The 14,360-nt window shown below is 44.9% G+C and overlaps 1 protein-coding gene across 1 annotated transcript in view; it reads right to left on the minus strand.

The window, feature by feature from the left end:
* Nucleotides 1-14,360, minus strand: part of LOC139265667 (CRACD-like protein) — a 172,041-nt gene that overhangs the window by 12,622 nt on the left and 145,059 nt on the right. Inside the window, exons 7-9 of the mRNA XM_070882875.1 lie at nt 9,670-9,870; nt 3,566-3,683; nt 81-1,661 (exon numbers count right to left, since the gene is read on the minus strand). Coding sequence (XP_070738976.1) covers nt 81-1,661; nt 3,566-3,683; nt 9,670-9,870 — 1,900 coding nt within the window. The remainder of the gene's footprint in view (nt 1-80; nt 1,662-3,565; nt 3,684-9,669; nt 9,871-14,360) is intronic.

Consider the following 14,360-nt stretch of genomic DNA (forward strand, 5'->3'; position numbering starts at 1 on the left):
AGTCATTTATCTACCTCACCATCGACCACTAAAAAGTGAATCGATCACACGATGGCTCAAAACAAACTGATGTTCCTCACCTGATGTTTTGCCAAAGTCCAGTTGGTTTTCACTCTTCCTTCTTTCGTTCTTTTCTCGAGCAACACAGTATTTCTCTTGTGTTGCAAACTCCATTGCATCAGCGTTTCCAGGAGGTAGGTCTCCATCCTTGAGGCCCTTGGGCAATAATTTGGCTGCATTTTTGCCATTGTCCTTTTCAGGCCAGCTCATGAAAGCCGCCTGCACTGGCCCCCTCGCTCCAGCACCACCTCCCTCGGGCACTAGAGTCTGTGTTGCTATGCACTGTCTCATTCCCATCGGCTCTTGCCTTGCAGCCACTTGCTGTTCAAAGTTACTCCCAGTCGAGTATTTGTAAAGAGGTGAAGTTCTTCTGAGTTTAACACCGAATGGGCTTCCTTTGGTATTGAGTCCAGTTTGTGTCTGCTCTTTCCCAACACTTTGGAGACATGACCCGTCAGTGGAAGCTGGTTCCCTTTCATCCGATTTCATTTTCAGTGGCTGATTAAGAGACTGTTGGTATTTCATGGAGCTTCCTGTATCTCGATGTGATAATGTCTCAGTGACATTCCCTTCAGATAGGTTCCCACAATGCTCAGGTTTTCGTTGCGTCAAATCTGCATCCAAAGCTTCATTCTTTCCACTGGTCTCCAATATGGACCTCTGCCAGGCGGATGCGATTGAGAACTTGACTGGACCTTGGTTCACAGGCCTGTGATCGTCCTGTAATGACCCGTCAGAGATTGAAAGCTCAGTCTGTCCCTGACCGCAAAGTAAATGTGGAGCACAAGGGTCAGGTTGGATTACTGAATCTTCAAGTGGAACTTCTGACGTGAAACCAATATTGTCTGTCAAATCATTGCATGGAGCTGGGGTATATTCTGCCCCGTAATTTAATAAGCTCTCAACATCAATCTCTCCTGCTTTTGATTGATCGGTCAGATTTTCCTCCCCTCCTTCCTTCTCTTTGGGTGAAGGCAAAGCCTCATGAGAAGTTGCGACAGAACTTACTCCTTTCGCTTGTTTAGAAGTTGAGCTTTGTTTTGCTTGTATTGCGTTGGGAACATTTTCCTCCTCATTTTCCTTCGTGTGCAGGGCAACCGAGATGCTTTCCTGTGATGGAGGTTTGTCGGCACTGGAGGGAAACAAATTCTCCTCAGCATTCTCCAATGTGGCATTTTCATTAGATTCAGTTCCGTCTGTGGCCCGATCTGTCTCAGAACTTTCTGCTGACGCAGTAACGGCCCTTGGTGTGGTGAAGGAGGGAGAGGCTATGTCTTCATGCATCAGCAACATTTCTGGCGGTAATCCTTGAATGTTGGGAGTCTTCTCAGATTCAAGTACGTCTTCAGAGGTAATGACCTTTTCCGAATCAAATTTTACCTGAATTGTGGAATAAGGCAATATGTCTCCGCTCTGAACTGTAGTGTTTCCATCAACTATACCTTCAGGCACTGGACTGTGACTATGAGAAGCCTCAAGAATTTTGGAACTTTTAGAAACTTTTTCTTCAGATTCCTCTCCGTTCGTTTCAGGAAACTGTGGAAAAGTCACTTTGTTGTGATGGACATCATTGTTTAAATTGTTGCCTTGTGTCAACGGATCTGTTATATCGTGAAGAAAAGAGGAAATACACTATTTAACATCATTTCACAGCGATAACATCAACGTGCAACAGCTTAACTTTCAAGTTGAACACACCTAAATCTCAGGCGTGGTATGTCACTTGTCTAGAAGTTAGTTTTGTTGGATGCATGCTGTTTTCACTTTAAATGCAGGTTTTGTAGCTCATGCAAACGATGCACATCAAAGGTCAAAAACAATTGCACTAGCCAAGGTATAGAGTACAATAGCAGGGAGGGTATGCTTGAACTGTATAAAACACAAGTTAGGCCACAGCTAGAGTACTGCGTGCAGTTCTGATCACCACATTACAGGAAAGATATAATTGCACTCGAGAGGGTACAGAGGAAATTTACGAGGATGTTGCCAGGACTGGAGAATTTTAGCTATGAGGAAAGATTGGATAGGCTGGGGTTATTTTGCTTTGGAACAGAGGAGGCTGAGGGGAGACTTAATTGAGGTGTATAAAATTATGAGGGGTCGAGATAGAGTGGATAGGAAGGACCTATCTCCCTTAGCAGAGGGGTCAATAACCAGGGGGCATAGATTTTAAGCAATTAGTAGAAGGATTAGAGGGGAGTTGAGGAGAGCTTTTTCCACCCAGAGGGTGGTAGGGGTCTGGAACTCACTGCCTGAAAGGGTGGTAGAGGCAGAAGCCCTCACCACATTTAAAAAGTACTTGGGTATGCACGTGAAATGCCGTAACCTACAGGGCTACGGACCAAGAGCTGGAAAGTGGGATTAGGCTGGATAGTTCTTTTTCACTTCCTTCTGTGCTGTAAATTTATATGATTCTATGAATTCTTACAGTACAAATTGTAGATTCCTTCATTGTCCATCCAAACACGTATGACCTTAATATCTTATAAATTACTTATGGTAATATCCAACCAATATAGAACTAGATTCAGGTAGTTTTTTTCTAAATTTGTTAAGTTTTCTTGGTGTGAATGTTGTAGCACTTTTAAGGGGATAGTCAAATATGCAATTGAAGTGCTGTAACCTACAGGGCTACGGACCAAGAGCTGCAAAGTGGGATTAGGCTGGATAGCTCTTTGTCAGCCGGCGTGGATACAATGGGCTGAAATGGCTTCCTTCCATGCTGTAAATTTCTATGATTCGATGAAAATACTTTACAAACAATGAATTAATTGGAGGTTCTGCGACTGTTGTAATCCAGGTACTTCGCATGCAGCAGGACCCCACAAACAATAATGAGAGAAATGACCACTAGGGAGTAATGTTGTCCAGCACATCTCCACTTCTCGTCTTTGCATAGCCTTTTGGATGAGACGTTAATCCGAGGCCCCCGTCTGCTCTCTCAGGTGGACATAAAAGATCCCACAGCACTATTTTGAAGACGAGCAGGGGAGTTTTCCCCACTGTCCTGGACAATATTTATCCCTCAATTAGCATCACTAAAACAGATTATCTGATCATTAACACTTTGCTGTTTGTGGGAGCTTGCTGTGTGCAGGTTGGCTGCTACGTTTCCCACATTATAACAGTGACTACACTTCAAAAATACTTCATTGGCTGTAAAGCGCTTTGAGACGTCCGGTGGTTGTGAAAGGCGCTATATAAATGCAATTATTTCTTTCTTTCTGGTATCACGAGATTTAACATGGTCTTGATTTAGCCACACATTCGAATATCCAATATGATACAGCAGCATTGGCTACACAATCTGCTCTAGTTCGAGCGAGGCTTGAACCCATAACCTTCGGACTCTGAGGCAAGAGCGCTTCCAGCTGCCACAAGCTATTTAACATTACTTGGACTAAAGAGTAGTATACAAAACATATTTTTCTTCAAAATATATTTCTAGTCAGTATTTTCTTTCATTTGATATATTAATTAAAGCTGATAGCAAAAAAGGTCATACCAATTTCATTCCCATTTTCATTCAGCAAATTATTGGCAGAGGGTGTGACTCGATCTCTTTCACCTTTCCGTTCATGCAAAACAAATTTGGGCATCTTTGGGCTTCCAGAATGTTCTCTCTAGGGGGAAAATGATATTGCGTATGTTTTTATATATATATATATATATATAAATATATATAATATTGATTCATGGTGAACTATGTTCTCTCATACAATCCAAGGCACTGAGCTGATTATTGCTTTAAGAATATCACTGTGACGAGAGAATCTTAATTCTCCCCGAAACAGCCTCTTATAACTTGCTTGAATTGCGAACCCTAGGCTAGAAATTATTGATATTATTGGCGCGCATCTAATGCATTCATAGGATGTTTCTCCACGTTCTATCCATTCATTTTACAACAGAACAGGGGAGAATCTTAGCTGAATGAATTTGCCAATATCAGCAACAGTAAATTTCAGCTTCAAATGTACGATTGTTTTGAAACACAAAGTCATCGACACCAAAGGAGAAAGGTTATACAGCGATTAACACATTGCTTTTGCATATAATTTTTCTAATGATTGTATTTTTCATATGAAATTGCAGAAGATGTAATTATTGATAAGGTTGATACCAAAATCTACGAGGCCATAGCATTTCAGTTAAAACAATACAAATATTAATAATTTAAGCTATAGAATCTCTTTAATTTCATAGCACCCAAAAAATATCAACTTGGACAAAACTACCTTTTTAATGTTATATAAACAACAGACCACAGAGAACTGCTAGCAGCTGGGTACAAATCCTGTCAGCTAGTTTTAACACTGTCTGCAAACGCTTATAATTTCTGACAGTTACTCTTCACATAAAGCACAAAGTATATTCAAACTGAGTTAATCCAGATTTATACACAGTATTATGCAGCCTTTTGAAGTTGGCAAGAGCATAATTTCATTTAAGAATTAAATAATGAGCTTGTGGTTCCCAGTTTGTCCAAACAGAACTGTGACTAATCTCCAGTCCTAAACTGTTCTTCTATTTTGAAGTTTTTTTCTTATGGAGAATCATTTCCACAGCTGGTAAGAAGCGATCTAAAACGTCAATATCTTCGCAGATACAAAAGCAAAATACTGCGGATGCTCGAAATCCGAAATAAAAAACAGAAACTGCTGGACACACTCAACGGGTCAGACAGCATCTGGAGAGAGAAACAGAGTTAACGTTTCAGGTCGATGATCCTTCGGCAGATGTGGGCAGGGATTTTTGGGAGTGGGAGGGGGACAGCCTTTGAAGTGACGCTCCTTATTATTTTCCATCCATTGTCACATTAACAAGCTGAAGGGAAGATGGACCGACATTCTCTGGAGTTTATTAACTTTTATTTGCATAGCGCCTTTAACTTCCCAAGGCGCTTCACAGCAGTGTTATAAGACAAAACAGATAAATTTGACACTGAGCCACAAAAGAAGAAATTATGGCAGATGACCAAAAGCTTGGTTAAAGAGGTAGGTTTCAGGGAGCGTCTTAAAGGAGGAAAGAGAGGTAGAGAGGCGGAGAGGTTTAGGGAGGGAGTTCCAGAGCTTAGGGCCCAAACAGCTGAAGGCACAGCCACCGATGGTTGTGCCGTTATAAAGAGGGATGTTCAAGAGGGCAGAATTTGAGGAGTGCAGACATCTTGTGGGATTGTGAGGCTGATAAAGATTACAGAGATAGGGAGGGGCAAAGCCATGGAATGATTTGTAAACAAGGATGAGAATTTTGAACTCGAGGCGTGGTTTAACCGGGAGCCAATGTAGGTCAGAAAGCACAGGGGTGATGGGTGATCATGACTTGTTGCAAGTTAGGACACGGGCTGCCGAGTTTTGGATCACCTCTAGTTTATCTAGTGTGGAAAGTGGGATGCCGGCCAGGAGTCAGTTGGAGTAGTCGACAGGTGATTCCATTGAAACAAGTAAGATTCTAAGGGGGATTGACAGGGTAGATGCAGGGAGGATGTTTCCCCTGGCTGGAGAGCCTAGAACTAGGGGGCACAGTCTCAGAATAAGGGGTCGGCCATTTAGGACTGAGATGAGGAGAAATTTCTTCACTCAGAGGGTTGTGAATCTTTGGAATTCTCTACCCCAGAGAAAACTATGCAGGCACAGTTATTGGATATATTCAAGGCTGAGATCAATAGATTTTTGAATATTAAGAGTATCAAGGGATATGGGGACAGTGTGGGAAGGTGGAGTTGAGGTAGAAGATCAGCCGTAATCATACTGAATGGCGGAGCAGGCTCGAGGGGTCTACTCCTGCTCCTAATTCTTATGCCCGTATGGCGGCACCTGTCCATCACATTCCTTAGTTGGTCAAATGTAGGCTGCTGATAGTTTCCTCAGTACAAGAATATTCCTGATCTGGCTCACTATTCCGACTGCTAAAGTACTGTGATGTGAGCTGGCTGAGGAAATCATGCAGACTGAGGATTACAAATGTAAGACTTGGTACTGCACTGAAGTGTCAGCCAAGAATATGTGATGAAATCCTGGAGTGGGGCTTAAACCCATAACCTTCTTGACTCAGAGGCGAGAGTGCTGCCCACTGGATATGATACAATGAGTGAGGTCAAATTTATGCCTGTCTCTCCTGCAACTCCATGTTTGTATCCATCCAATCATAGAAACATAGAAACATAGAAAATAGGTGCAGGAGTAGGCCATTCGGCTCTTCGAGCCTGCACCACCAATAAGATCATGGCTGATCACTCGCCTCAGTACCCCTTTCCTGCCTTCTCTCAATATCCCTTGATCCCTTTAGCCATAAGGGCCTTATCTAACTCCCCCTTGAACATATCCAATGAATTGGCACCAACAACTCTCTGCAGAAGGGAATTCCACAGGTTAACAACTCCCTGAGTGAAGAAGTTTCTCCTCATCCCAGTCCCAAATGGCTTAGCCCCTATCCCTAGACCATGTCCCCCGGTTCTGGACCTGCCCAACATCGGGAACACCCTTCCCGTATCCAACCTGTCCAGTCCCATCAGAACTCTACATGTTTCCATGAGATCCCCTCTCATCCCCCTAAACTCCAGTGAATACAGGCCCAGTCAATCCAGTCTCTCCCCATAGGTCAGTCCTGCCATCCCGGGAATCAGTCCGGTGAACCCTCGCTGCACTCCCTCAACAGCAAGAACGTTCCTCCTCAGATTAGGAGACCAAAACTGAACACAATACTCCAGGTGAGGCCTGGTGCAGTAAGACCTCCCTGCTCCCACACACAAATCCCCTAGCTATGAAGACCAACATACTGTTTGCTTTCTTCACCGCCTGCTGTAGCTGCATGCCAACTTTCAATGACTGATGCACCATGACACCATCTCCCTCCTTCCCAATCTGCTGCCATTCAGACAACATTCTGCCTTCGTGTTTTTGCCACCAAAGTGGATAACTTCACATCTATCCACACTACACTGCATCCGCCACGCATTTGCCCACCCACCCAACCCGTCCAAGTCACCTTGCAGCCCCTCAGCGTCCTCCCCACAGCTCACACCACCACCCAGCTTAGTGTCATCTGCAAACTTGGAGATATTACACTCAATTCCCTCATCCAAATCATTAATGTATATTGCAAATAGCTGGGGTCCCAGCACTGAGCCCTGCGGTACCCCACTAGTCACTGCCTGCCATTCTGAAAAGAACCTGTTTATCCCAACTCTCTGCTTCCTGTCTGCCAACCAGTTCTCTATCCATGTCAGTACATTACCCCCAATACCATGTGCTTTAATTTTGCACACTAATCTCTTGTGTGGGACCTTGTCAAAAGTCTTTTGAAAGTCCAAATACACCATATCCACTGGTTCTCCCTTGTCACTCTACCAGTTACATCCTCAAAAAATTCTAGAAGATTGGTCAAGCAGGATTTCCCTTTCATAAATCCATAAATTCATAAATTCATCGAGTTTCTGCCCCTGCCACAGCACTGAAACAGCCTTAATCATAAGAACATAGGAGCAGGAGTAGGCCATTTGGCCCCTCGAGGCTGCTCTGCCATTCAATAAGATCATGGCTGATCTGATCATGGACTCAGCTCCAATTCCCTTTACGCCCTTATCGCTCACAAATCTGTCTATCTCCGCCTTAAATATATTCAATGATCCAGCCTCCACAGCTCTCTGGTGCAGAGAATTCCACAGATTTACAACCCTCTGAGAGAAGAAATTCCTCCTCATCTGTTTTAAATGGGCGGTCCCTTATTCTGAGACTATGTCCCCTAGTTTTAGTTTCCCATATGAGTGGAAATATCCTCCCTGCATCTACCTTGTTGAGCTCCCTAATTATCTTATATGTTTCGATAAGATCACCTCTCATTCTTCTGAACTCCAATTTGCATAGGCCCAACCTACTCAACCTATCTTCATAAGTCAATCCCTTCATCTCTGGAATCAACCTAGTGAACCGTCTCTGAACAGCATCCAATGCAAGTATATCCTTCCTTAAATACGGAGACCAAAACTGTACGCAGTACTCTAGGTGTGGCCTCACCAATACCCTGTAAAGTTGTAGCAGGACTTCTTTGCTCTTATACTCCATCCCCCTTGCAATAAAGGCCAACATTCCATTTGCCTTCCTGGTTACTTGCTGTACCGACATACTAACTTTTTGTGTTTCATGCACAAGGACCCACAGGTCTCTCTCCCTCTGTACTGCAGCACTTTGCAATCAAAGTCACAAATGACATCCTTTGTGATTGTCGTCATGGTGCACTATCCCTCCTCATCCTTCTTGATCTGTCTGCAGTCCTTAACATGGTTAGCCACACCATCGTCCCCCAGCGCCTCTCCTCCATTGTGCAGTGACATTGACCTCACCTGGTTCCACTCTTACCTGTGCAGTCATTAACCAGAGTATCATCTGCCATAGCTTCTCTTCTCACTCCCGCACTATCACCTCTGGAGTCCCACCAAGGATCTAGCATTGGCCCCCTCCTATTTCTCATCTACATGCTGCCCCTCGGCGACATTATCCAATGACATGATGTCAGGTTTCACATGTACGCTGACGACACCTAGCTCCACCTCATCACCCCCTCGCTCAACCCCTCCACTACCTCTGCGATGTTACTTACTGGCCTGATTCTTGGCTAAAGCCAAGCAAAGCAAATTCAAGTCTGCTTGCGTGGACATAAGAACATAAGAAACAAGAGCAGGAGTTGGCCATTTGGCCCCTCGAGCCTGCTCCGCCATTCAATAAGATCATGGCTGATCTGCTCCTAGACTCAGCTCCACTTCCCTGCCTATCCCCATTACCTTTGACTCCCTTATCATTCAAAAATCTGTCTCTCTCCACCTTAACTTTATTCAATGTCCCAGCCTCCACAGCTCATTGGGGCAGAGAATTCCACAGATTCACGAACCTCTGAGAGAAGAAATTCCTCCTCATCTCCATTTTAAATGGGCAATCCCTTATTCTGAAACTCTACCTCCTAGTTCTAGATTCCACCACAAGGGGAAACATCTACCCTGTCAAGCCCCCTCAGAATCTTATACGTTTCAATAAGATCACCTCTCATTCTTCTAAACTCCAATGAATATAAGCCCAACCTGCTCAACGACAGTGACTTCCTCCACTGGTGTAGTTAAAGCAAAATATGGGTCAATATGTTGTGTAATTCAGATGAGCAGACAATCATTTCAAACAAATTCATGTGAGCAAATAACCAGAAACATATTGAGGAAACAAATCATGAAAATATGTGATACGATACACAGATTGTGAATAAATGCCCAAATAAATTGCGTCTGACTGATTTCTAATTTCAGTTTTAACTTGGGTTATTTTCTCTAATTAAGGTGTAATGAAATGTCAACCTCTACATTGATGGAAACAAATTATTGCTTGGATTAATTAGAAAACAAGTGCATTTCTCATTAATGCAGTTGTTTTGTTATTAAAATAACATAAAAATTTGGTTAAATATATGGACCAAAACCTACTGTGTATTTTTCTTTTCAAATACATTTGAGAAGGCTGGTTTAAGTTTGGATTCACAGAGTGCTGACATTTCTGACAATGTACACGGTCCATATGTTGCTGGTTATCCCCTTTCTGTTGTTGTCAGCGGACAGTGCATGCTTACAATAGTTGGCTTCGACTGTTTGGCAAAGAGCTTGTGTCTGCGAGGGTGAACAGCAATCTTGTGCCTTGCCGCAGAGCTATCCAGGCAGGCAAGCGGGCTCGCTGGGGAACTGAAATCCACAGGAAGTGAGTCAGAGCTGGTTGTCATGAGAACCAGTGGTGAGAGGGGACTCAGAGGTCTGGAAGATGGCCTTGAAGATATCTGTAAGTGGAAAAAAAAATGTGGACGACAGTTTGGATTACCATCCCAATAAATCATTTTTATGTCGAGCATTCTTGCGCCAAATGCCTCAGAAAGAGATATTTTTCTCACTTTTCTGGGATCGCCATGTATCACATGAGCCCCTTAAGCTTCCTCAGTGCTATGTTTCCATCCTTACCCTACACTGCCCGTGAAACACTTTTCTCCATCCTTACAGCAAGAGTCAGTTTGCTTAGTTATAAACTGAGTAAACAGCTCTTCAAAATGACCTCTCAGTACCGGGGAATGAATTGAAAGAATGTGTATTTATATATCGCCTTTCATGACCTCAAGACAACCCAAGATGCTTTACAGCCAATTAAGTATTTTCTGAAGTGTAGTCACTGTTGCACTGTAGGAAATGCAGCAGCCAATTTACACACAGCAAGCTGCCATAAACAAGCAATGACATAAATGACCAGATAATCTATTTTTTTTAGTGATGTTGGTTGAGGGACAAATATTGGCCAGGACACTGGGGAGAACTCCCCAGTTCTTCTTTGAATAGTGCCGTAGGATCTTATGCATCCACCTGAGAGGGCAGACAGGGCCTCTGTTTAACAACTCATCCGTAAGATGGCACCTCAGGCAGTTTGGCCCCCCCTCAGCACTGCACTGGAGTGTCAGCCTAGATTATGTGCTCAAGCCTCTGGAGTGGGATTTGAACTCACAACCTTCCTGACTCAGAGGCGAGAGTGCTGCCCACTGAGTCACAGCTGACAGTGACATTGAAGTTCTCCCCAACCATTTCAGGTAGGCTCCTCAAAACATGTCAAGAGCGAAAAGGACCAGTTGTTGCTGATCAAAAGTTAATACAGGTGCTATGTGCAAAAAGTCAATTGCGGTGCATAACTAATTAATTGGAGAACGTTTGATATTGCTTACATAAAACACATTTGCTATAAAGTTAGCCAGAAGGGGAGTAGAAATCTATTTTGGGACCGTTTAAGGTCTCCATTCCCAGCCAGCGCTGCACCAAAATCGAGAGATGAAGCCCGAAATTGGGCCTGGGGCCTTATCCAAATATTCGTACCTCCACAGGCAGCTCTTCCCTACAGGAGAATTACATTTTGGGCCGCTCGCCTTGCTGGTAGCAGCCTCAGCAAAGTCCCGGGAGTTGGGGAGGTGATGACAGCAGGAGAAGGTTTGATCGCAGCGGTCAGGAGCACTGTGGAGCTGGTGGGGGTGGAGGTGGGGGGAGCAACATTTTACCCACATTTTCGGTGGAGGCCGCATCCACGCCAGCAATTCCTGAGTGGGAGGAGGGCTGGGCTCAGGGCAGACCAATTCCCCCAAGGGCATCCTAAAACAGGGTGTTAGGCCCTTCATTAACATAGGCATGGGGCCTAACGCCTGTTTTAGATGCCTGACAATCGTCCAAAGCCAATATGGCATCAAAGGTTTTTTAGGCCTCCCTTAGGGTGCAGGACATACAAATTGGTCATTTCTAACTCCACATTCCGCATGGAAACTGGATGTATCAATGACCAATTTCTACCCCAGATTTCAAAGATTAAGAGGGGCCGAAATTTGGTTGTTTTGTGCCACCATTAGTGCCACAGAGGGCCGCTAAGGGTTGCTAAATGCCTCCCGCCCGAGCGCGCGCTGTCTGCTCCTGCTGCGAACTTCAGTGAAGATTTAGCGGCGGCGCTGACAGTTTTCGCTGTGCTCGCAAGCCCCGCCCACTCATTGACATCATCAGGTGTGCAATGCCCCCGTAGCCCCGTGTTTGTAAAATTCACTCTCGCGCTTGCCGTAGCGCCTGGCACGGAGACCGGCGGGAAAAGCAGTCGGCTCAGTGACGATCCCGGGACAATATCGTCCAGAGCGCAAGGGAAGTGCTGAAATTTATGTTTTTAAACCTGTATTAATTTGTTGCAGTGGTGGGGAAGTGTGGGTGCAGTTCATTGAAATTTTCACCAGGATTTTTTTTTTTCATCTTCAGGCGTTAGGATGCCAGCATCGTTGCGCCAAAAAATTGAGTGGGCCTCCTGCGCTATCGCTCCATTAGCGTCCGAAGAGGAGTGTGGAACACTTCCCTTACGCTCCACTCTCCTCTTGGGGCGATACAACTGAATATCGCACTTTGAGGCGGTAGACATTGCCCGGCGCTAAAGGTAGCGCCCCGACGTCATCACTGCCTCAAAGCGGGCGGTAACGAATTTCCAGCCCTAAATTACTAAGGCCAGCACTATCCTGGTGTTCGCTCTGAAGGTCAAGCCCAACTGGAGTTCTGAAATTTAAATTAAATGTTTTATTACGATGAAAATGAATATTCCTCTCCAGAGGCAATAGCTGGGATGTTGTATATTAGGTCCAGCTGAGATCTACACTGCCATAATTGATAGTTCCTGCCAAGAAACCCTCAGATCGAATCAAAATGTGAATCAAGTTGTTTAAAAAAGCCAGAACCGATTATGAGACATGACCAAATATAACAGCTCAATCTCTCTGGAGCTTTCATTGAATAACTTCTGGGATCCATAGCCTGGAATGAAAATTAATTTTCTACAAATATAATCTGTGTACCATCTATAGGATGCACTGCAGCACACTAGCCAAGACTTCTTCGGCGGCACCTCCCAAACCCGCGACCTCTACTACCTAGAAGGACATCATCATAGGCGGTCCCTCGAAACGAGGATGACTTGCTTCCACGCCAAAAAGAGGATGAGTTTACAGGTGTTTCAATGAAGGACCTAATATTTCAGGTCCCGAACTACATCCTGAAGGGTGGAAGATGCCTGTGTGTGAATTTTTTTAACGTGGGGTGGCCGTTGCACAACAGCCACCACACGGGCTTGACAGAGCTCGGTCTTGGTCCAGTGGCAAATGTTATCTAAGATGACTGGAGACCAGCTCTGCTGCATGGACCTATCGTAGTGTGGACTGGCCCGTGCTGCCCCTGGGCCCCTAGCCCCGAATTCGCACCTCCCCTGGGCCCTGATCACGTCCCTCCACAGTCTCTCACCGCTCCTTTGCCTCGACCTCACCATTCCTGCTACATCTGCCCATGTTCCAAATGCCGACCTGGATCTTGATGATGTCACTCTTCGCTGCCGTCACCCTCCTGCACCAGCTCGCGCTGTACCCTGTAGTGACCTGCCTCCACGCCACCCATGGCCGCCTCTCGCCGCTCCTTTTATGGCCCCGACCTGCCGTTGATGGACAAGGAAGGACAAGGGCAGCAGGCACATGGGAACACCATACACCTGCAAGTTCCCCTCCAAGTCATACATCATCCTGACTTAGAAATATATCACCATTCATCGTCACTGGTTCAAAATCCTGGAACTCCCTCCCTAACAGCAGCATGGGAGTACCTTCACCACACGGACTGCTGCAGTTCAAGAAGGCAGCTCACCACCACCTTCTCGAGGGCAATTAGGGATGGGCAGTAAATGCCAGCCTTGCCAGTGACGCCCACATTCCAGGAATGAATATATATATTTTTTAAATCTCACTTTCAAATATTATACACAAATTACTATTCTTCATCAGGCTAGTCTCTTTAATGTATAATTGCGTATTTTTGCACAGGAGAAGACTTGCATTTATAACGTGTTCAATTAACTCTCTGAGGATGTCCCCAAAATACATGAATTTGAAATCAGCTAGCTCAACGGGCAGCCATTTTGTGCGCTGCAATAACATGAATGACCAGTGGACCTATTTTTGGTGGTGATGGTGAAGGGGACAATGTCGACGAGGTCTTTGGGACAACTTTCTGCTCTTCTTCGGATGATCCCCTTTGATCTTACATGTCCACCTGTCCCGTCAGACAGAGGATTCCCTCAAGATTGCACTGGGGTGTCAGTGAGATGACGTGCTCCAGTCCTGGCGCGGGACTCAGAGAGTACGACCAACTGAGACAAGGCAGGCACTTTGATGTACAATGAAAACACCATTTTACTTTACTCTTGCATTAACGTCATGCAAGTAACAAAACACGTTGAGACCACACGATACTTTTGGTAGATTTTCCTGGCATTCTCACTGTTACCCACACGGTGCATGTAGTGCAGTAGCCTATGATGATGGTATTGGTTTAGTAACCCTGGGGGGTTGTGAGCTCAACATCCACCCCACATTCCCCCCACCATGCCACCATGTTATGAAATTCAATTTAATAAATTCAATAATTCCTCAGCTGCTATCAGGAAAATAACTATGAAAGCTGCTACATTGTTGAGCAAACCCAACTGTTACACTAATGTCCTTTTGGAGATGAGAAGAGGAACTGCCACCCCTACCTGGTCTGACCTCCAGTCCCACTCTACGTGCTTGACTGTCAACTGCCCTCTGAAGTGGCCCTAGCTATTGTGTCTGTAAGCACTCTAGTAATGACTCCACGAGGTAAGGTATTGCACGTGAACTGTTGTCACGTGACCTTAGTCCATTTATTGCAGCTCCTGAGTGAGGGTACAGCATGGTGAGCTCCCTTTTATACC

Source organism: Pristiophorus japonicus, chromosome 6, assembly GCF_044704955.1.
Source record: "Pristiophorus japonicus isolate sPriJap1 chromosome 6, sPriJap1.hap1, whole genome shotgun sequence".
NCBI lineage: Eukaryota > Metazoa > Chordata > Chondrichthyes > Pristiophoridae > Pristiophorus > Pristiophorus japonicus.